Source organism: Etheostoma spectabile, chromosome 18 (genome assembly GCF_008692095.1).
Source record: "Etheostoma spectabile isolate EspeVRDwgs_2016 chromosome 18, UIUC_Espe_1.0, whole genome shotgun sequence".
Lineage (NCBI taxonomy): Eukaryota > Metazoa > Chordata > Actinopteri > Perciformes > Percidae > Etheostoma > Etheostoma spectabile.
The window spans coordinates 7,797,205-7,823,721 of NC_045750.1; the positions used below are offsets into that span (position 1 = coordinate 7,797,205).

Genomic DNA, 26,517 nt, shown 5'->3' on the forward strand with positions numbered 1-26,517 from the left:
AGCTGACCAACTGTACAGGATACTGTTTTAATATGAAAGGCTGTCTGTCATTGCTGCCATCAGATTGTTTCATCAATGATAAACTCCATCCGGGGTTTTCCCCCAAGCTGTGATTGGACAGCTGATGGTTTTTGATGTTGGCATTGTTGATGAAACTCGTCCCATGCAAAATGCAATCAACTGTAGAACAGGCACCGCCATCCACCACCAGTTGTGAAGTGCCATTAAATTTAGAATTATTTTCTACTCAAAACACATTTTGTCAGCCAGGTCCTTCAACCTACACAATAGGGAAATTCCAAAATGTATTTTCTGGTTGTCCCAATGTCCCAATTTCTGTAATACAAAAAGGGGTCTTTGTAAGATAATTGGACAAGTGGAGGAAAGAGAAAAGAATAAACGGTCCCCAATTGGTGGGTGATGGCAGCATGAATGTGTAAGTGTCTGAGATGACAAACAGCAGCCTAGCAACAGACAAAAGCCATCATACAACTCCAGTCTGTGACTGAAATACCCCTAAAAGGAATTTCTGGTTGATATGCAATGAAGTGGAGGGTTGTGCTGCTATGAATTAATGAGCTAGATTCCAGTTCCTCTCTTTTAATGTCCCATACAACAGAGAAATGACTGTATGAGGAGCAGATGGCTGCTGCATTACACAATAGAGCAGTCAGAAATCAGTCGCAGTTACAGTTACTTAATTCCTAGAGTATCTTCATCAACATGCCCCTCGAAGGGTGGGGGCTGATCCTTCATAAAAAGGTTCTTAGAGGGGTAGACAGCACAGGGTTAGAGCAGAGGTAACCCAACTGAGAATTTCAAGTACAAAAACACCAGGATATTAGAGTTGGCAGAGGAAGCTATGTGACCACAACACAAGAAATGCCTTAAACGTAGCCCCCTCCGTAGACTTTGATCATCTGCGAATGTGCAGCGCCAAGATTTCCGACTGATCTTGGCCCGAACAAAACCTCAAATTAATCGTACCCTGGCCTCCCACTGTAGTGATATCAGGGCACAAGTGCAGACCTTTGAAAAAAAGGCTCAACTGCTATTCAGAGGATAAAAGCTCTGCTGTCTTGAGCCTGTGAACAGCACTGTACTATGGCCTGAGCAGTGATCATTTACGTTTTATATGACAACTAAAAGGAAAATGCAAAAAGTATAATCAGAACTAAAATAGAATAGAGAATGTAACTGAATCAAAACTGCATTTTCTACTTAGTCTTGCTATTATCGAGGAAATTACAGCAATGTCGGGTGCTAGGCAACATCCAACAAAATCTATGAAATGTTACCGTACCTACCAGCTAACACAGTAATGACTTTTGTCAGCAGTGTATTATAATGCTTTATTTCATTGCCATTTTTTCATCAGGAAGAGGCAATCATTGACAATCATTGACAATCATTGACAAGGCTCAAGGCATGTGTTTGTAGACTAGTTAAACCCCGCCCAGTCTGCCGGCGATTTGACTTCTTCCTGCAGCTCGGTCTGCAAACCTGCACATTTAATTCTCCTGCTTCAGATCACAATTTTGCGGAAACCAATCACAAACTGGCTTATCTACCTGGTGCACTATTGCCAGGTTTAACATGATGACAAGAAGAGAAACGACCAAGCAGCTTCTTGTTTACATTCAACATAGCGGCCACCAAACACCACAGAAGCAAACCCGTTGATGCCGCTGTCGCTTCTACGTCACCCGGGTCGTTGATCTGATTGATTGGAGGACTATCCAATTGCGTACAGAGTCATTTGAACTATGCCCGTTGATCAGGCCTATTGTGCAGAGAAAATACAGAGCAGACTCCCCAGACCAATGCGCAATCTCAAATCTATTGAGCTTGGCTTGGCCTGTGATAGCCAGACTAATGGGTTTGACCAATTATTGATTCCCAGTACAGCAAACACCAAGAGAGTTTCTGGGCTACCAGAGGTATCACCAACAAAGCAAAGACTTTTGCGGGGCCAAGAACAAAACATTTAGTGTTTCCTCCGGTCAAAACAAAGGTAAAGTTAGTTGCTTAAAAAGATTCCTGGTTTCTGGAAAAGGGTACATGAAAATTAGAATCAGTGACCAGACTAATCCTTGGTAGAGTTCAAGTCCACAAGTGAGCTCTCGCTGCACTGATACAAGGACCAGATGACAACATCCCAGAACTCAATTTTTATATCCCCAGAAGTTATCTGAAGTGACATGGTCATAGGCCTTCCCATAGTTCACAATACACAGAAGCAATAGATTTGCAAACTCCATTGACCCCTCTTAAATCTTTGCATGAGTAAAGAACAGGTCAACTCCTCCACAACCAAGATGCACTCCTCTCCCCTCTCCCCCCCATTTATAGATGCAACATTTAAGAATTTTGGGTCATCTAGGTTTTGTATATCTGTGTGTAGAAACAGGAATGTGTTTTGTCTTGGTTACGCCTGTGAAAGAAATGGGAAGAAAATTGGGTTGGAGAGTAAAAGAATACTTTTGTTCACGGTACCTTGCGTGCTGCATGAATGTCAAAGAAGGGTTTATTTCGGACACTGAAGGGCTCCTTGGTTTTGTCAATCTGTCCAGTCTTCATCTTTTCCATCCGGGGAGAAATTATCTCCTTTTCCATGCATAACAGCCGGATACCAAAATCACACTGGCCAACAGGCTGTCCCTAAAACACACAGAAAAAAACAAATGTCAAATGTTCATGTCCTAATTCATTTATTTATTTATATATGACAATTATGTCTACTCTTTGCTATACAGATGAAGAAAATCATCGTTACCAATATTGTTACAATCAACAAACCACAACAATACGGAATTACTTTATTTAGATTGAATCACACAATTTATCCAATATTACATTAATGGCATACATCTAACATACATAGTAAAATAAGTCTCATTTGGAAAAATATTTCACGCAGTAATAAGCTACCAATTCACTGCCATGGCAACACTGTTAATCTTACTTGTTGCGAGGCAGAGGTAAAAAAAACTCAGAACAAGACAGGCATTTTCAAAAGTGGACAAATCGACCTCTACGCCACCTCTAATGTTTATTCTAATAAACATGAGCCTGACATGAAGGGACATGGTTATGAGCCATAGGACTAGCACTGGAGATTTTTATTCATTTATTTATATAAAATAATTAATCAAAATAATCTATGAAACTTAAAAAATGCCACCAACTATGTGGTTCCAGCTTCTCAAATGTTAGCATTTGATGGTTTTATTTGTCTTTTTTGGTATGATAAGGGTTTAATAAGATAGTAAATATGCCAAATTTAGCTAATGATGTTGATTTATTCTTTTGTGGCCTTTTGTGGACCAATCAGTTGGTCGAGCAAACAATCAACAGAAGAAACAATAGTGAATATAATCATTAGTTGCAGCCCTAACAAGCAGTTTAAAACCTTGGCGCACACACAATAACATCATCATTGTGTTAATATAAGTGACTGTAACAGCTCTTATTTTAGCTACACCGTAGGTGTGCAGTATGCAGGTGCATACAGTAAGACAACAAGACCTTGGCATCAGTTGATCCCAACGTAACATCAACACCCAAAATACACAGTACAGTGGAATTGTATTTTCTTTTGTCACTATTAACAGCTTCTTCCCATCATTGGCCAGCCACACACAGTTGTTTTCAACAGATAAGCACAGCGACCTGAGCAGTCACTGCCTCTCAGACAGACAGGGCCACTGACGCAGAGCAAAGGTGCCTCCAAACCCATCTGGCAGACCACCGTGACTGTGGCACAAAAGACTACAAACAATACTTGAGTTTCTTCTCCTGGTTATTAATAAAGAAACTTGGGTGAAAAATTAAAACAGCATGGCTGTGTAACTATTTTGTGTTAAACAGATGCAAAGGAGTTGTGATGAAACCATCCTACAGTTGACTGTACAGTACAGTCAACTGACGGTCACCAGCTCACATCTCTGATGCGCAATTGACAAAGTGATTAAAAACAATGACTCACTTTTATCATCACAAAAAAGAAAAAGTATGACACTGACATTTCTCTCTGACAAGTTATCGGATGGGTGAAAAAAAAAAAAAAACGCCATTTCTTTTTTTTTGCCAAGAGCATTTTTGCCAACCGTGAAGCATGGAGGTGGAAACGTCATTCTTACAGGATGCTTTTCTGCAAAGGGGACGGGACGACTGCACCGTTGAGGGGAAGATGGATGGGGTCACGTATCGCGAGATCTTGGCCAACAACCTCCTTCCCTAAGAGCATTGAAGATGGGCCATGGCTGGGTCTTCCAGCATGACAACGACCCGAAACACACAGCCAGGGCAACTAAGGAGTGGCTCCGTAAGAAGCATCTCAAGGTCCTGGAGGGGCCTAGCCGGTCTCCAGACCTGAACCCAATAGAAAATCTTTGGACAGAGCTGAAAGTCCATATTGCAAAGCGACAGCCCCAAAACCTGAAGGATCTGGAGAAGGTCTGTATGGAGGAGTGGGTGCTGCTGCAGTGGGTGCAAACCTGGTTAAGAACTCCAAGAAACGTATGATCTCTGGAATTGCAAAAGGTTTCTGTACCAAATATTAAGTTTTGCTTTTCTGATGTATCAATTACTTATGTAATGCAATAAAATGCAAATTAATTATTTAAAAATCATACAATGTGATTTTCTGGATTTTTGTTTCAGATTCCATCTCTAACAGTTGAAGTGTACCTATGATAAAAATTACAGACTTCTACATGCTTTGTAAGTAGGAAAACCTGCAAAATTGGCAGTGTATCAAATACTTATTCCAACCCAACCACAACACACACACACACACACACACACACACACACACACACACACACACACACACACACACACACACACACACACACACACACACACACACACACACACACACACACACACACACACACACACACACACACACACACCACACACACACACACACACACACACCTTTATTGTTCCTTCACAAGTGGGTTATGGATCAATATTTATTGATCTACTGCATATCAAGAGGCACAGAGCAGGAAGGTGTGACTTGGGGGCATGTGCATTCTGCAATGTTAGTGTTTGTTAAAAGCCATTCTCTTCTCAAGAGCTATGGAATTATTGGACCATGGGATGAGGAGGTGGATGGTCAATGATCAGTTAAGATTATATACAATTACAAGAACTGTACCATCTTCACTTTTCATTTTTACCAGTAAACGGAAAATACAGTAGTGCCTGCTGTGTGTAGTGATATTAAAACGTGTGAGAAAAAATATTACTGTTCCTAAGATAGTGTGAAGGGTGAGAATTTAGTTTCTCATAAGAAGAGCTTACTCAATTTTGGATTAGACAAATTATGTCTTATAAATACAGACGGAATTCAAAAATTCTCCAATCTGAGGATTTGCTGCTTTTCCATGTTTTCTGATTTATGTGCAGATACATCTAAAAATAATCATTAGTAGCAGGGAGTAAAATTAATTTGTAAATCACCTTAAGAAGTGGTTAGACAAAAACAGGTAGAATAGATTTTAGACTTCATTCATTCTGCATTCTACAGGTGGCCTGACTTAGGGTGTTTTCACACCTTGAGCCTTTAGTTTGGTTAAATCGAACGAGATCGTTTTTCCCGCTGGTGCGGTTCGTTTGGGCAGGTGAGAACGTGGCAATCGAACTCTGGTGCGCACCAAAAGCGGATTCTGGAACATTTCGTTTGTGGTGAGAACGTGATCCATACTTGAACCGCAGCAACTATACAACCTCCGCCAGTCTGAGCTAATGTAGTAGTTAGGTGTGTTGAGCAATTTGTGATGCCGCAGAGCAGCAAAGTGTAGCAGCGTGCAGTGTTTCTATCACAGACAAGCTCACCGTCCGTCACTTGTATATCCGTGGTCAAACCAGCTGCCGCTAAAATTGGAAGTAGAGCAGAGTGAAGTCTAGGTGACCAGAGCAGACGTAGTAACGTCTCTCGCAAAACAATGTCTGTTCATTTAAATGAAATGAGCTGGTTTGACCATGGAGATGTAAGAAATAGGCACTGGTCCAGAACACACATTGTTCATGTATATACTTTCTTGCTCCCGCCCTTAGAAACATCCAACTACTGAGAGTAGTGGACGTTCTTGCGTGATTTCTAATGGTGCATTTTGGTAAGGCTTGGATTTTTCCAAGTGTGAAACCAAACCAAACCGACCAAGGGCTACGAACGGATTAGGATCAAAGCAAACAAACTACAGGTGTGAAAACGCCCTTAATTGGGATGCCCATGTAGCCCTGTGTCTGCTGCATGTCTAAGTAAGCAACTGTTTGCTCACACATTAGCCATAACATGATAATCAAGCGGTATGCTATGACTGTCTCTCTGTTTCAGAGTCTGTCTGACTTACTTAATGCAGCCAAACATACTATAAGGACAATTTGGCTACAACAGATAAGGTCAAAGGCAAATTAAAAGTTTGAGAAATGCTCATTTAGGCATCATTTAGAGGACTTCTTTTTCAGTGTGACTACAAAAAATAAACACTACATTTTCCTGGAGCAACAGCTGGTATCATGTCCCACACATTCTGCACCATCTGTCAGCTTTGTCATCAGGACAGAACAAGATGTAAGTGTGAATGATTCAAGGCATGTGCTGTCCATGCCTGTACAACAGGAAAACAGAGCAAAAAAAATCATGTTAATCCAACATTTATGGGAACAAGGATCAATCTTTTCTTATGTAGCTGTCATATATTTGTCTGTGGTGCCCCACTTTAACTTACTGTCATCACTGTGGGATTTGGACTAGGACAGTGTTTAAACACAGCACAATGCACCACTTTTTGAGAAGCAACAGCAATTGATTGATATAACTGATCCCAATCTACTAAGAAATGCCTTGATCTGCTCTGATGCTGAGAGCACAGATCGCCTCAGGACACCTTTTTTTTTCCAGCGCCTTTACATCTTTGTGAAGCACACTGTCAAGCCTCTTAAAACACACACGTGAGCCCCATCTCTGTGTGTAACAGAGTTTCTAAGACTTGTAGACAGCCAATAACAAGCATTATTATATCTTGGTTGGAAGTATACTGGATGCCTATTGGATCACTGGCACTGATGAGATGTAATCCTTTGGTACTGAAATTTGGTATTGAATGATAACGCATTTTTCAACACCCAATACTAGGGAGTTGATTCGATTAGTGCCTAAAAGCATTGAAGTTCAGTACCTAGACATAATAATCAATAATGTAAACAATTGTCAGTTGCAAACCCAACTTTCAATCAAAAAAAGCTCAATGGTTCCAATTACTGAGATGTAAGTATTTGTTGGTTTTCTATTATAATAAACTGATTATGTTTGGGTATTGGACAGACATTTCAATTTTCTCTGAGATTTGAAATGAATCAAGCTAGTTTAATAGATATTGAAAATAATTTTTAGTTGCAGCCCTAATAATCTCAGTTAAAGAGACACATATCCGACCTGTGGTCAATAACACATGGATGACACTGGTTATCCTCGACATAAAGCTATGAGTTTATATGCAGCATTCTAAAGATTCTTAAAATATTCAACATTATATTATGGAACATAAATATACAGATGCATTCATCATAAATAGAAAGTCAAAGACTGTATTCAGTCCAACAAGGTAGGATTCCGTGCATTACATAACCCCCTTTTTGGGTAAATTGATGTAAGTGCATAAAAAACCTATATATACGCTGTCTATATAACGCTCATAAAATGTTAAACACCAGAGAGCAGCAGAATTAGAAATAAACGCCTTCTTCAGCGTGTGGCAGGAGAGGGTGAAAGATGCCTTAAAAGCACCATCTTATATAAATCTCATAGTGGTGGGAAAAGGGTTAAAAGCTGAGTGACTGTCAAAGATCATTTGGAATAAAGTACATTATGCGCAGGTGACAAATTCTCCATTGGGACCACTCAACTGAAGCTTAATGTGCAGCTTCCCTTGAGACATTAAACAAAACAGAGGCTTTTAGGCTGTTTTGGCCTAAAACAATTTATAGTCACACATTATATCTGTTCTCATCATAGAGCTCAAGCCAATACACAAGCAGTATCTTGAGCCATATTTTTCCTTTTTAAATTTGATTTATTCCAAGAAGACTTCACTCCAGCTGCTATACTATCGTTGGGGATGCAATTTAATTAATCTCTTCTATGAATTCCTCTATGTGTTTCTTATGGTGTTGAGCCAAAAACAGAATGCAGGCTTTTGCTTAAAATACTCAAGTTCTAAATCCCAATCTAACTAACTAACTCTTTTACCTCAGACCTTACCTCAGACCTTACCCACAGGAGAGCTTTTTCCACCATCTATTTCACCATCTTCCTCCAGTGCCTAACTTAATTCTTTGGTCTGTAGCTTTGGAAGAGACTTCATTTGGGTCGTAGGCCACAATTTATGGCGTTGTCATACCACATCGGGCCCCTGAAGCCTACTGTTCCTGCCACTTTGTGAGTCACTTCATTACCCAGTTAGGCTTAACTCTCAAACTGAGTTTAAATACAGCATAGAATCACTGTTTCAGCAGGGTTTAATGGGTTTCAAGATAATTTGCAGAAATTACATAAACATATTCAAACAGAATTTCAGATTCATGACTATTTTTGTTTTTAATTAAATATCTTAGATTATCCTCTTTATAGATTATCCTCTTATAATTAATCCAATACAATTAGAAGAAACATTATTTGGGTAAATTGTGCTAAATATAATGCATGTGCAGCCAGAGGTAGCAGTTGATAACTAAGTGCTTAAAGCGTAACTCTAGCCAAAATGCAACCTAGGGTGCTTTTGGGAATGTACCCAAGTCAGACTTCCGTTTAAAAGCATAATGAGCACGGAAGCGCCACTTTAGATTTACTGTATTTTCGTTTTTTGGGTGGACTTGAGCATTGAGAACATTGTGTGTGTACACAGACTCTTTTTGACTGGCAAGATGGCAGCGACCAGAAAAACCAACTGGTAAAGTGGGTTTCTTCAAAAAACTTTTAGTAAACTCAAACAATGTTCTTAATGCTCGAGTTCATGTGCAGAGCCCCTGGTGATAAATTGAGCAAAGTTTCATGTTGTGTTGAGCCGTCTTAGTGTTTTAAAAATAGCGAGTTTGATGCTATGATAGTAGTGCCCATATTACTCCTATTCAAAAGGCCGTTTGACCTAAAAACAAAAACAATAAATGGAGCTGAAGTCAGTAAAGTGCTCCATACCTCCATGGGGGGGAAGTTCTGCTGTACATTTAAAAAAAAAGAAATTCTGCTTGCCTGTGAGTGTGATTGAGCCAATTACCTTGTCTAATTTAGCATTAAAGCAAGATTACTTTTGTCAAGATGAAACATTGCGAGGTCAATCAAAGTTAATGTGATGTCAAGTGAAAACCTCCAGAGTTTGATTTCAAGATAACAGTGACGCCAAAATTCGGGACATACTGTAAATGTAATTGTTGTCGTGTTCTCTTCACATCATGTCAGTTCCCCCACAGTGGGGGAGCTGACAGTGACTGACAAGCAGGATCAACTTTCCACAAAGACAAAAAAAAAGGCTTTTTATACTTTACAGCCAGAGCAAAAATCGAAAATACTAGGGGTTTTAGATTTTTTGGCAACAATTTTTAAAAAACCGAGCCCTGGGTATTCTGCTCTGCCTTTGAGAAAATGAATACTCAGATGGGCCGATCTGGAATCTGGTTCCTTATGAGGTCATAAGGGGCAAGGTTACCTCCCCTTTTTTTGCTTCGACCACCCAGAGAATTTGGCCCACCGATGAAAAAGATAGAGCCATCATGGCTTTTGAAAGAGCAAAGTGGTCAAGGCCACACCCCCAGTCTCCACCCAAAAGCAGAAAATGCAAAAACTACATGGTATGTACTTCTTTACAAAAGAAAATGAATGGCAGCTTGACTGACTGACTTCTGTATTTTTTTTTATAAAACAATTAGTTTTTAGATATGTATCAGAAGTGTATTGTTTGTTTGTTTGTTTTTGTCAACTCTTGCGTTACCTGTTGACCATGCAAACCATGAAAACTTTTTTTTCAACGTTTTGGTCGTCTTTTTCAACACTTTTGTTTCTTTCCCCAATGTTTTTTCTCTCCACTTTTTTTTTATGTTCTTGCCACTTTTTCCAATGTTTTTGAAGCTTTTTCAGACATTTTTGTTCTTTTACCATTTTCTTTTTTCAAATGCTATAAAATTAAATGAAATAACCAAATTCAATGACAGTTATGATCATTTATGTTACTTGTGAAGAGCGTTCCATGGAATCATCCACCTTATTTCTTTTGACAATTTGGTTGCAAGAAACCCAAATATCTGATATAGAAACTTGTTGAAAGCGGGTCAAATTTGACCTGAGGACAACAGGAGGATTAAAGTAGGAAAAGAAAATTGCATTACTCAATACAATCAAATCGCAATACAAATCGAATAGGCACCCATTAACCGTGAAAGAATCTAACCAGGACTAAAGCATATCATCCCAGCCCTAGAAAATACACTTCACGTCTCAGGGGTGATAGTCAGACACAGTCAGTTTGATGGTTGGAGCGGTATTGTACACATCAGCACTCTTGTTTGTAGGATGACCAAGATCCATTGCTCTAACGTGAACAGCACAGTATATGCTCACTTTCTCAAAATCCACAGAACTGAGTATACTTTGACCCTCCACACGGCTAAATCACCCATGACGGCAAGAGGACACACACTCCTCATCAAGCTCTAATAAAAAAAATCCCAGTACTGTGCTTCACATGACTTTCCAAACAAGCAAGGTGTCACGTTGGGCCATGGGCCGAGCAGGTGGTGAGTTCTCCCTACTGCTGCATTTATATCCTCGGGCTCGGGATGGAGCCTCGGTGCCAAGGAGAAGGCCTCCACAGATAATGGAGAAGGCTAATAATGGCCAGCTAAGATCAATACAACAGCGCTTTGCTGATGGCTTGGGGGTGGTAGGGGGAGTCATGTGGAGCTGCTAACCTCTGCACCATGTTACAAAGACGTCCTCCTCACCACGGGAGCCTTTATTGAGCCACTTGCTTGTGTGATCATCCTGATCGATGGAGAAAAGGAGGTGACAAATATAATGGGGGAAGTAACCCCCTCCTCCCCTTCGTCCAGAGGCATTCATCAAGTTTTTACAAGTAAGAGAGCTGAGGATTGCTAAGTGCAAGCTGAAGGCTCATTTCTCTCTGTGCTTGCCTGCTTGGCATTAGAAGCATGCACATTGTTTAAAGGGATGAATTAATTTACAGTTTGGAAAAGTGTTAGCACTAAGCAACAGTTTTGATACCTTTCAGTCGGGTTTCCGACCACACCACAGCACTGAAACGGCTCTTGTCAAAGTCTTTAATGACATCCACCTTAACACAGATAGTGGCAAAATTTCAATCTTAGTATTACTTGATCTCAGTGCTGCATTTGACACGGTCGACCATGACATATTACTAGACCGATTGGAAAACTGGGTAGGACTTTCTGGCTTAGTACTAAACTGGTTGAATCCTACCTAAAGAATGGGATTACTTTGTGTCAATAGGTAATTATACATCTGAGCGTACAAATATGACGTGCGGAGTTCCGCAAGGCTCCATTCTGGGGCCTCTTCTGTTTAACATCTACATGCTTCCACTGGCTCAGATTATGGAGAAAAACAAAATAAGTTACCATTGTTATGCGGAGTGACACACAAATTTACATAACCTTATCGCCAGGGGACTATAGTCAAATACAAAAACTGACTAACTGCATCAAACAAATTAATGACTGGATGTGCCAGAACTTTCTGAAATTAAATGAAGGAAAAACTGAGGTAGTTGTTTTTGGAAAAAAAGAGGAACGATTAAAAGTCTGCGCTCAGCTTCAAACAACAATGTTAAAAACAACAGACAAAGCCAGAAATCTTGGTGTAGTCATGGACTCAGACCTGAACTTTAACAGCCACATTAAGACAATTACAAAGTCAGCCTACTAAACCTAATGTTCACCTAAAGAACATATCAAGGGTTAAAGGACTTATGTGTCAACAGGACTTGGAAAAACTGGTCCATGCTTTCATCTTCAGTAGACTTGACAACTGTAACGGGGTCTTTACAGGTCTCCCTAAAAAATCAATCAGACAGCTGCAGCTGATTCAGAACGCTGCTGCTCGAGTCCTCACTAAGACCAAGAGACTGGATCACATCACTCCAGTTCTGAAGTCTTTACACTGGCTTCCAGTGTCTCAAAGAATTGATTTCAAAGTACTCTTGCTAGTTTTTAAATCCCTTAACGGTTTAGGTCCAAAATACATTTCTGATCTGCTACTACACTATGACCCCCCAGACCTCTCAGGTCATCTGGAACAGGTCTACTTCTGTCCCCAGAGTCAGAACTAAACAGGGTGAAGCAGCTTTCAGTTTCTATGCACCTCATATCTGGAATAAACTCCCAGAAACCTGTAGATCCGCTGCTACTCTCAGTTCTTTTAAATCAAGGCTGAAGACCTTTCTTTTGATGCTGCCTTTCTTTAAATTAATGCTCATTTCTTTCTTATGCTGCACTGTAACTTTATTTTGTGTTTTATGTGTCCTAATGTTTCTATTTGTTTTTAACTGTCTATTCATGTGTCTTATTGATTTTTAATGCTTATGACTTTTAACTGTTTGTACTTGTGTTTTATCTGTTTTAATGATTTTGTGTAAAGCACTTGAATTGCCCTGTTGCTGAAATGTGCTATACAAATAAAGCTGCCTTGCCTTGCCTAGCAATTAACAGCCTTGTAATGTTGTCCTGAGGCTGTTCTCAAGAAAAATGGCCATGTCAAAATAATGTTACAAGAGAAACATGCTATTACAAAAATGTATATAGTATAAAGCTTTTAATGGACTAAGCATCATGTTCATTGTAACCCAATAAAGTGACTCTAACCATGTTAAAAGCGTGGATAAACATTTACCACAATTTTTAGTTTTGAAAGCACAAAGATTACAGGTTCTAAAGCTACCTCGGTTGTCGATCACAGAAAAATGAAAGTTGTCATCTGCATTTAACCTACCCTTCAAGCCATAGGAGCAGTAGGCAGCTGCAGGTGCCACCTCCAGTCTTTTTGCCAGTGCCTTTTGGGCGTGGGGCACTGACACAAGCACTAACCTGACTTACATGTTTTTGATAAACTCCACACAGAAAGGCTGTCGGCACCTACTTGCTGTGAGGCGACAGTGCTAACCATTGAGCCATTGTGACCACCGTAACAAAGACCTAGGTTATAAATATTCAGTATGGGTCAGACACAGTTCAGCTGCACTGTTGTGGTGTTGGTAAAGCTTGGTGCGTGCCAGGCTGTGGGAGTCAAGTGTGATGATTCTGCCTGACCTCTAGATCTAGTAGCTTTTTAAGAGCAATAGGTCAAAGATAAAGACATCACATTCTCAAACGTCCCAGGCTACTCACATTGAATTTGATGATGTCGTATATCAAATAGCGGGGGACAGGTTGACCATTCACTTTGTCGATGATCATCTCCTGCAGAGATAAAAGACAAGAGATGCATACTGTTAAGATGAATATATACAATTGAGTGGTGAAGATGTACAAAATGAAAACAATTAATAATTCTTACTCTAGGCAGTCCTAACATTATAGCAAACAAGGCTCCAGACTGCAACCAAATCCATTTTTTTTAAACTACTGGCACATATGCAACCTGCAAATTTGATGACTTTTAAAATTTATTTTTCATGTTAAAAAAGCAGGAGGGAGCAAGTCTGCCAGAGTTGGCTAATGTGTGTGAGAGGTGGAGGGTCCGTGAGTGATTATCTGCTCAACTGCATAACGCTATGATCTATACTTTGGTGTTTTGCTTTCGTGGCTTCACGCTCATCGTCCGAACATGCTGTTGCACAACTCTGGTGTTACCATGTTTCAGTTGCAGTCAAGGAAAACGCTGCGTAGTGATAGCCGATAAGGAATTAGCCTTGGCCTAACGTTAGCCATCCTCTCACTCGTTCCCCTGTTTTTTTTACCTTCTCAAACCCGCTTACGTGCACTTCCGGTTGGCGGAGCTGTGTTGAAAGACTTCTGCAGTCTTGTATTTGATCTTGTCACAAAATTGACAGCATTTTTTTTTGTCTGGGTTACGGACAAAAAGGATGAGATTTTATTTCCACATAACTTAATCACAAATATCACTTAATTGCCTGTGCATTTGCAGACTTTTTTTGGTTGCATTTTTCCCATTGATGGAAATGTCAGCTCCAAGATTTGCTACACGCTGCGGTACCGCTTCCTCACTTGCGTGAGAGAGGCAGAGTTGTGACAGCAGATTGCTTTGCAGGTCAATTTAAGGTGTGCGCCTCTACATGTTCTGCCTGTGCCCCTAAACATTTTTAGTTAGGGGATGCAGTGCTCCTAGTTAAAAAAAGAAGGAAACAGTGTGACACAAGGGAGTGAGCACTCTGAAGGGAGATGCCTGTGGCGATGAGACGGATAGCAAGGGGGGAGGTGGGTGTGTGCTGTGTGTATGTGTGTGTGTTGCATTGTGTGTGGTGGGGTCTGATGAAGGACATGAGCAGAAATAGCAATGTACATCCATTATGCAAGACTCTCAAACTAAGAGGCAGGTGCGGCAGGACACCCAACACACACATGAGAAGTTTTCAAAGAAATGTTACACAACCATGCGATATAGTGACAGCAGAGACACAAACGTCACCACAGCTGAAGTACTGTAAGTGAAAGGGTGGCAACTCCGTTGCTTTACCTGGCCTACATTTGAAAATGAAGCACTACATTTAGAGAACTAAATTTACTCCCTTTCCCCTCATAAATATTCAGGTGACTAACAGACTGTGACTAATGGTAATACTTCGACATACATTTTGAATAAATGAACAATAGGCCTGTAAGTATTATTACACAATTGCCTAATCCCATTTTTAGTTTTTTACATAACCCGTAATTAATTGCTAACATTAGCTAAGATCCTAAAATCTGTTGATGGTAATTATCAGTTTCATTTTCATTTAAGAAAAAAAAAAGACAATGTTATATGAAAATAAAAAAGGTGTGGTTTACTTCATAGATAGTGTTATTATCTGGGTCACATGACATGCAGTCCGCACACGTGTCACAAATGTTGGGCAGCTTGCAGACTCCGCAGACTTGGGCAAAGGACAAAGTCTACATCATGCGGACTCACACCTCAGTCAGCCCTCAATGCAGTTGCAGCTTTTGAAAAAGGCACTTTTACGTTGGTTTCACTAGTGGTGGTGGGTGCCACTTGACTACTTGAATTTCTAAAATGTAGCTTACAGACTATACATAGTGTTGTACCATTAAACAAGGTACACACTTTAATTAAATAACAGCTATTAAGTAGGATAAACAATAAGCAAATTCCTCGTTTATTCCTCGTTTGTTCCTCTTTTTGCCTTTTCGGGGGTGATGACATTAAATATAACGACAGACATTGGAAGTTCCATACAAAAACCTCAATAGAAGCTTTGAATGTAAAAAATAAAATAAAATAGCCATTTGGTACAGCCTTACAAAAGACCAAACATCAACAGGTGATTGCCAAACCAGCCTGGTAATGTGGAGAGAGAGGAGTGAATGGAGCCATACAGATCACTGTAGGAGGGGTTGGAGAGAAGCAATGATGTCATTCCAGGAGGCTGCCATCATTATGCATCTGGCGCACTGAACTGATGCACAGACAGGCAGCACCAGATGAATCAAAGTGTGACCAAAGGAAATTGCCAGGAATTCAATCTATATATTGCACACTCATCCAATATTGGAACTCAAGTTGATGTAAAGCTCATTAAATACTGTACAACAAAACAGCATGTCAAGACAAAGACCAGTGCCTTTGGACTGAAGATGAAACATATCACACAACACAGCTGGGCTTCTACAGGGAATGTAAACAGCCAAACACAGCCTCTCCGAATTGAGAGCCAGAAGCATCAACAGATGAATAAACAAAGTCAAAACAAACCTAGCAGCAATCTAAACACACATCCGCACCGCTGCAATTAGGTGTCCTGCCTGAATGGGGAAACTAAATCCCCCACATCAATCAGCAACTGTGAAGCCAAGAGGAAGCACATACCTATTTTATATAAAATTGCTAAACTGACAAAACAAGGCTGGGAGCAAAACAAAAAACAATCACAGGCAACTTATCTGTCATCTCCCGTACTAGAATATCAAACACAAACAATGCAGACAATTATATCAACATCTTGGGCAATTACATGATAATGCAGCTGCTTTGCAGTTAGGGAGTGTGATATTGACTCATGCATGGGCACCTGCTGCTGGGGACCTGTGTGACCATATCAGCACAAGCATGCTAATAAAAGTCTGAGCCTGGAATAAAAAAGGTGAGGATGAGTCTCCGACCCCGCCACCACCCAGTGGGAGTGCACCGTTAAGTATTACAACACAGCGCGGAACAGAGAGGCAAACATTACCAGAAAGATGTAAAACACTCAATTTTAGAAGATATGGATGATGATGTTCCTGTCAGCCGTGTTTGACAGGCTCAACAAGCATCTCTAACATGCTTTTATTTCACCTAAGGTTTGGCAACTGATGTCAATTATCTGCTAAGACTAAACAGACAGGATGTTGCGGCAGGGGCAGAATGGGAGTGGGACAAGGATGGAGACAAAGGGGACATGCAATTCCAGTCAAGGGAAAAACGTTTGAAGCAACAATGGACGCTAGCATGGCACAATATGTAACAATCCTGGAAAGACAAGGATAACTCACCCCGTCCAATAGAGTATTTGATAGGTGAACACGTAGATCCTTCCGAAAGGGAAACTCTAGGTTCGCTATGTGGAAGACTGTGTTGTCTCTGTCGATCATGAATACTTCATTTTTTCCGTTGATCAACATCATGTACCTGCGGGATGAAAAGGAGAACCATCATGTATTTGTAATTACAAGGTAGCATCAAGTTGTATTTGTTCTGGTCATTATGTTAGAAAGACTCTCGATGCATGTAAGCATGTTCACCGACAACTCATCCCTATTGGCTGTTGTCACTTATATCACAGATCACACAGGCTGTGGGTTTGATGATGCTGTTTTCTGAGGTTTTATTTAAAGAATGTTAACAATGGATATATCGGAGTAGGAATGAATGTGTGGAAAGGATTTGTGGATCATGAACAGTAATGTATAATAAGCATGTAGTGTAAATACTGCAAGTGGCCGTGTAAATGATGTGAAAGCATAAAGTCAGGGGAAAAGCATTTTGTGTAATTAAATGAACATGCAGATTTTTTCCATTTCAGTTACAGTAGATTGGGATTATCATCAACTGTAATGACCCTTGTGACACTTAATATAATACCATTGTTTTGCTAAAATGTCCTTCCTCCACACAAACAAATCTGCGTATAAATTTCTCTAATTACTGAGGAGGACTTAATATGGTAATTACACTTTAAAGATGAATTAGTGTGAGCGAAGACTTGAGATTTGGGCTCCACTCGGCAACAACAAAGACTGAGTATCTTTAATGTGCAAATTGTTGTGGTCAATTCAAATAAAAAAAATAAAAAGATGAAGCCTTCTATTAAAACGAAAGATACCCAAACAGATACATGCTAATTGCAACATATTACCAAAGCAACCACAATTCCTTGCATGCAGCTTTGCTTTGTGGGAACCATTGTTGTCAAACAAAAATGCCTATTTGTAAAATGTGACTGCTTGGCAACCAATATACACATGATGAGGGGGATTTGTAATGCTAAAGATTACTCTCTAATGTTCAAAAATACAATCTGAGGTATTTGCGGCCATGTGAATAAAATGTTTTATACAATAAATTGCAAATAAACGGTCCCTGGTTGCCTTGCACCAACACAAAGAGAATTCAATTGTATGAGATTACTCTATCTTCAAATTGCATTCACCACCAGTGGTTAGGTGCTTTGTCTACATGAGCACAAAGCTCAACTAATCCATGGCCAGCCCTTGCAGGTGTGATAAAGACTTGGAAGCAAACACAACAAAAACTAAATATTTTCTCCCAGTCTCCCACAAATTAAACTTCTGCAGGAATATACAAACTGAATAATGTACCAAGAGGACACTCCATAACTATTAGCAACTTTAAAATCCTTTTGGCTAAATCCTGGAGCTTCTCTATAAAATCCAATAATATTGTAATTATTTAACAAATTTTTGTTGTGTATGGTCATACTCGGAGTTATACCTTGTTGGTAGTATTAGATAAGTCTGCATTACATAAGGGTTTTACTGATTTTGTTCATCTTATTCTGTATATTTCCCCATTTCTGGGCTTCAGTTAAATCAAGTAGAACCAATAGAGAAACTCCAAAGACATGTTATTTCTGGAAAATTACTTTTCATATGCAAGTGCACTCGACTGGGGGATTGAAAAAGCTGAGAGCATTGACTGTTAAAGTGTTAAAATAGCTGTCAGAAATAGACCAGTTCACCAGTCTGAGTCACGATACGAGCATTTGGCTGATATTAATTTGTCTCCATTCTTCCTCCACATTATGCTCACCGGTGTGCCAGGTCGCTGGAGCATGAAGCAAAGACATTAAGACCTTTAACCTTTTAGATTTTTATCAGCCTCAACCCTCCATCTCCCCTCTCAGAAATACTACAGTGGAGAGGGAATGTTTTTCAAATAACAGGAGTGAACTTTTTTTTTTTTCTTTTACTTTTAGGAATAATCATCTTTGGAAATGTAAAGTATTCTGTTAACAGCTCCCATTCCATTGGAACTGATCTTTTATAATATACTAAAAGTGCCCCATCTGGACAACAATCATCCAGATCATTTGAAACCTAATTACATTTCTGAGCAATCACCCTTCTCTGTTGAACTGCTCAACTGAGAAAGACTGTCCAGATATGTGGCATATACTGTAATGTTTCAGTCGGACTGGGGTTGAATGAAAGTAAAGGAGTTATTTGTATGAGGTCAGTTTGTTTATTAGTTAACATTTACAAAACTCACAGTTATATAAATTAAGGCAAAAATGCTTTAATTTAACAAATTGGGATAAACATAAAACCTCAATATAATCAAAGTCACTGTCATTATTTGTAATTGTAAATGGCAAAATATACAGGTGTGGTGACAATATATAATATTCTGGAGAGACACTAGTGCAAGCAAAGTGTTCTTACCAAATGTTTGTTTGATCAACAGAGTCGGCTGATCACTGAGCTGGTAGACATGACAGGCAATTTCAAATGAGCAAACAGACAAAATCCTTGATCCTCCCTTCTGTTGGTTCCCAAAGATGAGCTGAAAACAAGGGCCACACCCAAAAACACAGGCACCATTGTTGCCTTTGTGCCATTCTCCAAAATAGTCTTAAACTGTAACATCAGTGAGCATTCCCTGCTAAAAGATTGTCAACTGTTTTGTTAACACTGTCATTTACTGTGACTTCTGTTTTGGCATTTCTGCTACTCTGAAAATTGTATGGATTTCCAAAAAAACAAACATCTACATAAATGTATTTGGGTATAATAATGTGGTCAGTATGTGGTTCTGTAATATAAGCATACTATACATCCCCACAAAACTGTAGGCTGATTAACAGAGCAGTGCAATTTTACGGTTTGAAACCCTCATTTACTCTAATGTTAGAGGCATGACGGCTCATTCAATTCAAGACTTCAACAACCTGGAGACAATCCATTGTCCTTGTTTTAACTCCCCTTCATGAAATTGAAGCACAGCTTGTTTAAGCAAAAGATATGACAAATATGGGCATGTGAGTGTTGTTTTTAAGACAGCCTTGAAAAATGTGAATGTGTTCTTTAACAATTAAGGCTCGTGAGAGGCAAGAGAGACCCTACTACTTGAGCCTGCATGTATGAAGAGGACATTACAGTCAGTCACTATTTAAAGTTATAAAGCATACACATGCCTATGATGATATCCAAACTAAGGAGTATTTCCGATATATATAAATAAATTGTTTAATCATTTAACTCAGAAAATGCCCATTTTGTCTCTTTCCCAAGGAGATGTTTTGAAATATCTTCTTCTGTCTAAAAAAACTGTCCAAAAACCTAAGATATTTTTCTTGAGAAACGACTTGAATAATTAACCAATTACCCTAACTGTTCCAAATACATTTTCTGCTAATCAACAATTTGATTTATTGACTGACTTTTTCCAGCAATAAGAATATTGTATCAGTTTGTTTTCGGCTAAATTATTCAGACTGGAGTGGCTTATCTTGTGAGGCATGCTGTTGTGAGCTTAGTCATATTGTACATGACTTGTCTGTATATTAAAAAAAAAAAAGAAAAATAATTAGAAAGACAAAAAAGAGTCTACTGGCCATTTAGCAATCTTATGGCTTCATTACACACCTCGTATGAACCCAATTACACTTTGCAGGCTGCATGCTGATCTTTAACACAAAATACTAAGTGGTGAATGAAGCAGGATGAACTGATGCCCTAATGAGCAACTGAAGAAGTATCCTAATCAATGCTACTGGAAACAGAGGATAATTATCTTTTAACTTATATCAGGGAAGTTATGGCATTAAAATGAGTAGAAAGCTTTGATGGTGCACAAACTCAAAGATAACACACCTTTTGGGAAAAGTAAGTCTTACGACAGACTTGAGGTTAATGACATTCCCACTGACAAAGCTATGTATTTCTCATACCTGCTTCTACTCCCAACCCTTACCACAGAGGGATTAGATGTAATAAATATGCCATGAATACCAGCTGGTTCAAAGTGGGAAATTTGACAAGCTGCCAAAAATGAGTATGTGTGCAGAATAATTCACCAGCTGACAAAAGTCAGCAGTGAAAGCAACATTTGACCAGATTACAGTACTATTTTTGCTATAATAGCGCTACTATAATTTCCCAATAATTACATAAATCCATGAGGGTGAAATGAGGGCCATTATACCAGATTGACTGAAATCATGGTTGAGAAAAAAATATATTTGGGAAAAGTGCAATTTCAATATTAGACTGCAATTTGGGTTCTCATATAGAAAGATATTGCAAATGCAAACTGCAACCCATAAATGACAGAAAACAATAAATTAGAAATCATACAGGTTTTGTTTTTGTTTTTTAAGAAAAAGACACTTCTGTCCTTTAAAACTACATTATGAAGCCAAACAAAAGAAGAGTGCATTTTCTTTAGAGGGCAGTTCTATTTCATGTCCATTATTTTTGAGCCCCAAAATGGCAGAAAATGACAGTCAAACTTAAAGTGATGGTTCAGAGTAATTTCACCCTAGGGTCTGTTGCAACATGACCTCGAGCAAAAACAACCCCCCAGAAGCGTTAGGCGAGTTAGTGTGATCAGTTGAATAGCAAACTTTGTCAGCCAAGTGTTATTTAAATAAACTCCTGGTGTACTTACAAACTTTCCAATCCATTGTTTCATGAATATATAACCTATTTGTACTATTATAGAAGTTTGATATCATTTTGGGCATTATAAGTGGGGTAATTTAAAAGATACACAGTGGTCTCCATTAGCACCTGCACTAAGCTAATCCGCTGATCACACTAACTCGCCCATCGTTCAACCCAGGAGAAAAAAAGCTTCCGGGGGCTTGTTTGGCTCGAGGTCATGGTGCAAAGGACCCTAAGGTGAAATCATTCCGAACAGTCACTTTAACAGCACAATTCAAAATAGCAGGGAATTTGTAGTTGTTGTTGTCATACCAAGGCTGGGTCGGGATGGGAAGGGACGAAAACCAACAGCTTTCCAACAACTCCTGTCTTCGATTAAATGCTCTACTTTTTAATACCTCCAGGAATAAATGCGTAGGTGGATGCCATTCCCTTTAAAGTAAGTTTGTGATTGTTTTTATAAGGGCTTTTGTTTTTTTAGGCGGCTACTTATATAACCTAATTATTTCCATTATACTCAAATGCTCCTTAAGAAGACTGGCTTAGGAAAGTGGTAATCATAACCCTCTGTACACTCTTCAGTTAAAAGAGATCAGTGGAGTGATCAGAGCGATGTGTTTGACCCACTCTCCCTCTCTAGTCATGACAGGGGAGGCCAACAAAACACAGGCTAGGGTCATCCAAAAGTCTTGTGAAAATAAAAAAAAAGTGGGAAGACGAAAAAAAAGAATAGTGAGTGGGCCAGATATAGCCGCCAATTTTCAGGGTGGGAGAGGACACAATGAAAGTATTAGAAAGACGAAAAGGCAGTGAAGTTTGTACTCAATAAGAAAGAGGACATAAAATGCCTGTATGACTTAGTTTAGGCCAGGAATCTTCAGGTCCGGGACCCCTAGGGGGTCCTCAGAATCAATGTAGGGGGGGCTCCAAATTATAGTTAAGACTTTTAATTTTCGGGGAAAAACAATCTATAATTAACATAAATCCAACATATTATTAGCAAATATGAATGGAGACTGCTTACTGGCCTATACGTGAGGCAGTCACTAAGGCACCCATAAATAGAGTTAATTCTAAGGATTTACGGTGCCACATGTATGTTTGACATTAAATCATTATATGTAAAACCGTGCCAACAATTATGAATAAAGGCTTTAGGCCACCTACACGTTATTGTAGGCCAAGTTTAACGTGCAACTTGTAGTTGGAGGCCCCTGCTGCATCTCTTTTAGTTAAAGCAATATTATGCTCATTTTTAGGTTCATAATTGTATTTTGAGGTTGTACCACAATAGGTTTACATGGTTTCACTTTCAAAAACCATCATATTTTTGTTGTTTTGCACATTGCTGCAGATCCTGTTTCCACCCTGTGTGTTTGGATTTCTGTTTTAGCTACAGAGTGAGACATCTCACTTCTATACTATCTTTGTTGTTATCTTGTTGCACATGTGCAGTAGCTAACTGCTCCAACTTTGGTCAGTACAAGGCAGGATTAGCTGGGAGTCTTCTTCTGATCGAGGGCGCACTTGTGGAAGTAGTTCTTTTGGACATTATGGTCAACTAGTGTGTGTTGTATCAGTGTTGTCATTGAGAACAAGCTAGCATTTTAAGAGGTCCTTGGCTTAAAAAAACATTGAAGACCCCTGGTTTAGGCAAACCCTGATTCTCACAGGCAAGAAGGTCCTCTTGTGCCAAGAGATATCTTTCATCTCAGAAAAGAATCAATGTCTGAGAAGATCAAACAGATAGACTAAGGGTAACAACAGAAAATCTGTCAACCAGTGAAGATCCAACAGGTCAGCACTGAGCACAAGTGGTTCCCCTGCTGTCTAATTGGCCAGTTAGCCATGGCCAATACCGCCAAGTATGTTCAGAAGAAAGCAGAGGGAGACCATTAGTGCTAACACCCAGTGGTGTTTTTTTTCTTCACAGTTCCTTCATCTCTGCTGTATTCTCTTGTTATGACCAATTGGAAAGTATTCAATTTAATGTGCACCTTTATTCCCTCCCCGCCTGCTCTCTTCTTTTCGCTTTTGTCCTGTGATGGGTGCCTTGAGCCTCCGATTTCATCTGTTTCCCCCTGAGCACTTTAGCCCTAATGAGGCACAGACGGCCATTGTTTTGGCCTTGCCAGTCTAGTCCGGTGGCATGACTGACAGTAGCTGAACTCCAGGGGAGGCCTGAGATCAGATCCAGCAGCTTCGCACATCATTAGGGGTGCATCAAAAGACAGGACTACTGTCTTACACCCAGAGAGGCCAGGCTGACTTCTCATTTAGATAACAGAGTTAAGAGTCAAACAAAAAGATCACTACAGCACATACTGTTGATGACATACAACATACTTCTGTTACTTGTGATGCCGTTACAATGTTTTTTGTAAACGTTGCATGTAAAAGAAAATGCAACAAATTGCATGAAGTCATTTAACTATGAAAGGAATCTAAACATTTGTTCATAAAGAAAACAAGTTCATATCACATTTGATAATTTTGTGAATCATTGCAGCAGAGAAAAATGTCCCACCCAATTTACCCCAAAGCAAACCTGATGTTAGACTGGGACCATCTCATCTATTGTGTAGGAGACTGCCCTGAGTGCTTTCCATACAAAAGCTCAGGGAAGCAGCTGTGCATTTAATCAAAGGGGAGGAGAATGTTAACCAGATGTACATTTGTAAAAAAGAACCAGAAGTTTTTTTCTCTTGTAAAACTGAAAAATACTGTTCTAAAACACTTGATTTGGCAAATGCAGTTGTGGTTAACTTCCTAACTTTCATAAAGAAACTGCAGCTTCCCTCAGTTTGACAATGTAAAGTATCCCAAACAAAGCTACTCTGTAACCAAGAGAACAAAACAAAATCCAACAACAAGAGTCCTCTCATAAGAAATCACAAAGCAAGACAAAAAGTAAAAAGCAAGACACTAACCTAGCCATAATAACCAAATTATAATCTAACCTTAACTAAAAGAAACTTTGAGACTACAGAAAAATATCACAATTAGTAATGGGCGATATAAACAATATGCAATAAGAGCAATACAAAATTGGCCTACGATAGAGATTTTAGTTATATTATATGTCGCGATAATGTATGTTGATGTAATCTACCAGCAAAATTTAGAGCCACAAGCTGCAACCGGCTGCAACGCATCATCGTCATCTTGGCTAAAAGCGAAACGGAAGAGCTGGTGAAAAAGACCGGTACAACATCCGTTATTTGGACTTGGTTTGGATTTAAGCCGCTACAACGGACCTGTGGTCCAGCCGTACCACGGAGCCTTTCACCAGCCTGACAATTCCCAATATAACAGACGATTGGAATCTTGGCAGCCGTGTGTGTGTGTGTGTGTGGTGTGTGTGTGTGTGTGTGTGTCAGTCAACAAAGTTTTCCTTTTAAATCAGTAATTTCATGATATTTGAAGTGTGTGTGTGTGTAATTAGGCTGCAGGTAAGAAACTTTGTTTGAAATATGTTTTTATTTAAGTATCTGTGCATCTTTGAAAGTGTACTGCCTTTTAGAATGGTTAACACTAAAGGATAGAAACCCAACTTTAAGCTTTTTCTTTGTTAAAGTCTCTGCAACTAGTGCACTTGAATTTTATATTTATACATAATGTACAGTATATATCGTGATATACATGTATATCGTTATCACAAGAGGCTGAAATGTATATCGCAATATGGATTTTAGGCCACATCGCCCATCCCTACATCAGATGTGACAAAAGCCATGTCTAAACTATCCATTTCTCTGCAAATGAAGAGTGACAAATAAGGATGCAAAAACTGTCTCTTGACTGAGCAGCAGCTGAGTGTGTGCTTAACAAAGCGCAGCTAACCCACATTTTAGCTTTTGCAACTTGTGTCCCAGTTGTTTCCTTGATATAGAGCATTACAGAACAGGTGAGCTAGTAAACATAAATGTGCAGTAATGCAGTTTACAGATTCCCTGTTAAAAAAAAATTCTACTTTTGTGAGCTAAAATTTGTTTTGGTGCATTCTGGTATACAAGCCATCCACTATAGACATTATAGAAATTACGGAGACTGTAAAACACTAGTAATACTGCTTGTAAATAACCAGGCAACAGGAAAACAGCTTTGTTAAAGACTCTTCAACTCAAAAGATCTAATCAAGCAATCAAAGAAAACATGGGATTATTGATTTCTCATTTTAAATGAGAAGTAGTGGTGGGAGAGGACTTTGAGTAGGAAATTAAGATCTAAGGTCTCTCTCCTCTCAAGTCCAATTCCTCTAATAAAGTCCAAGTTGAGTAGCATTGTTTATTTAAAGTCCCAAAGACATAAGTGACCCAACTCCCTCCTCCTCTTCCTCTCTGGGGCTTAAACCAATCTAGCCCTGACAGAAGGCTCTACAACAAGTTGTTTAAAAACCCAGCTCGGCCTATGTGTTCCCTCTTGGCAAATAAACGGACTTTGCTGTCCTTTCCAAAGCCCATTAAAAGCCACCTTCTTGGCAGATAGTGACAGTATGACTGGTCTGTGCATCAGGGAGGGCTGCAAAACATTCTCACGTAAGAGGGGTTGGTTCAGCACTTGGTCACCCTGTTGTCTGTTATTGTGCTACTGAGTAAGGCAGTTTAACTGTCAGGATTGTTGATGCATTGCTCAGTGGTCATAAAAACCGGCTGCAGTTGTGCTGGGTATCCACGTGGGATTGAGAGGAAGTTCCTGCAAAAACTCTGCTTTTGTATGAAGCAAAAAGAGTAAACATAAATTTTAAAAGTAATAATGACTTGCATTATAGTAGAAAACTTTCTTATCCTGTTCAGTATCAATAGGTAATTTGGAGAAGAACAATTGGAGATGAAATACATAAGTGAAGACCTTTTGGCAAAACACAAAGAGAAAAATCTTTCCAGACCACCTCGAAGAGACAAATTTCCTATTAAAAATCCATTTCAGGTTTTTTAAAATGCCACTGCTAGAAAGTAGGACATTTAATAAGAAATTCTCTGCACACTCTGTGCGATGCATGACAAGAATGACAAATTACACTGCAGCACTGTGATTAGTAAACCTCACTGGATGTACGAAACCTCAAAACTCATTAATATTATCTGTCGAATTCCAAGTACTCCAGTATTACAGCTACTTTTTCAAAAT

General features: G+C 39.3%; 1 protein-coding gene across 1 annotated transcript in view; it reads right to left on the minus strand.

Annotated features, from left to right (window-relative positions):
• Nucleotides 1–26,517, minus strand: part of rngtt (RNA guanylyltransferase and 5'-phosphatase) — an 85,230-nt gene that overhangs the window by 45,446 nt on the left and 13,267 nt on the right. The window contains exons 9-11 of the mRNA XM_032543264.1: nucleotides 16,756–16,891; nucleotides 13,429–13,500; nucleotides 2,497–2,661 (exon numbers count right to left, since the gene is read on the minus strand). Coding sequence (XP_032399155.1) covers nucleotides 2,497–2,661; nucleotides 13,429–13,500; nucleotides 16,756–16,891 — 373 coding nt within the window. The remainder of the gene's footprint in view (nucleotides 1–2,496; nucleotides 2,662–13,428; nucleotides 13,501–16,755; nucleotides 16,892–26,517) is intronic.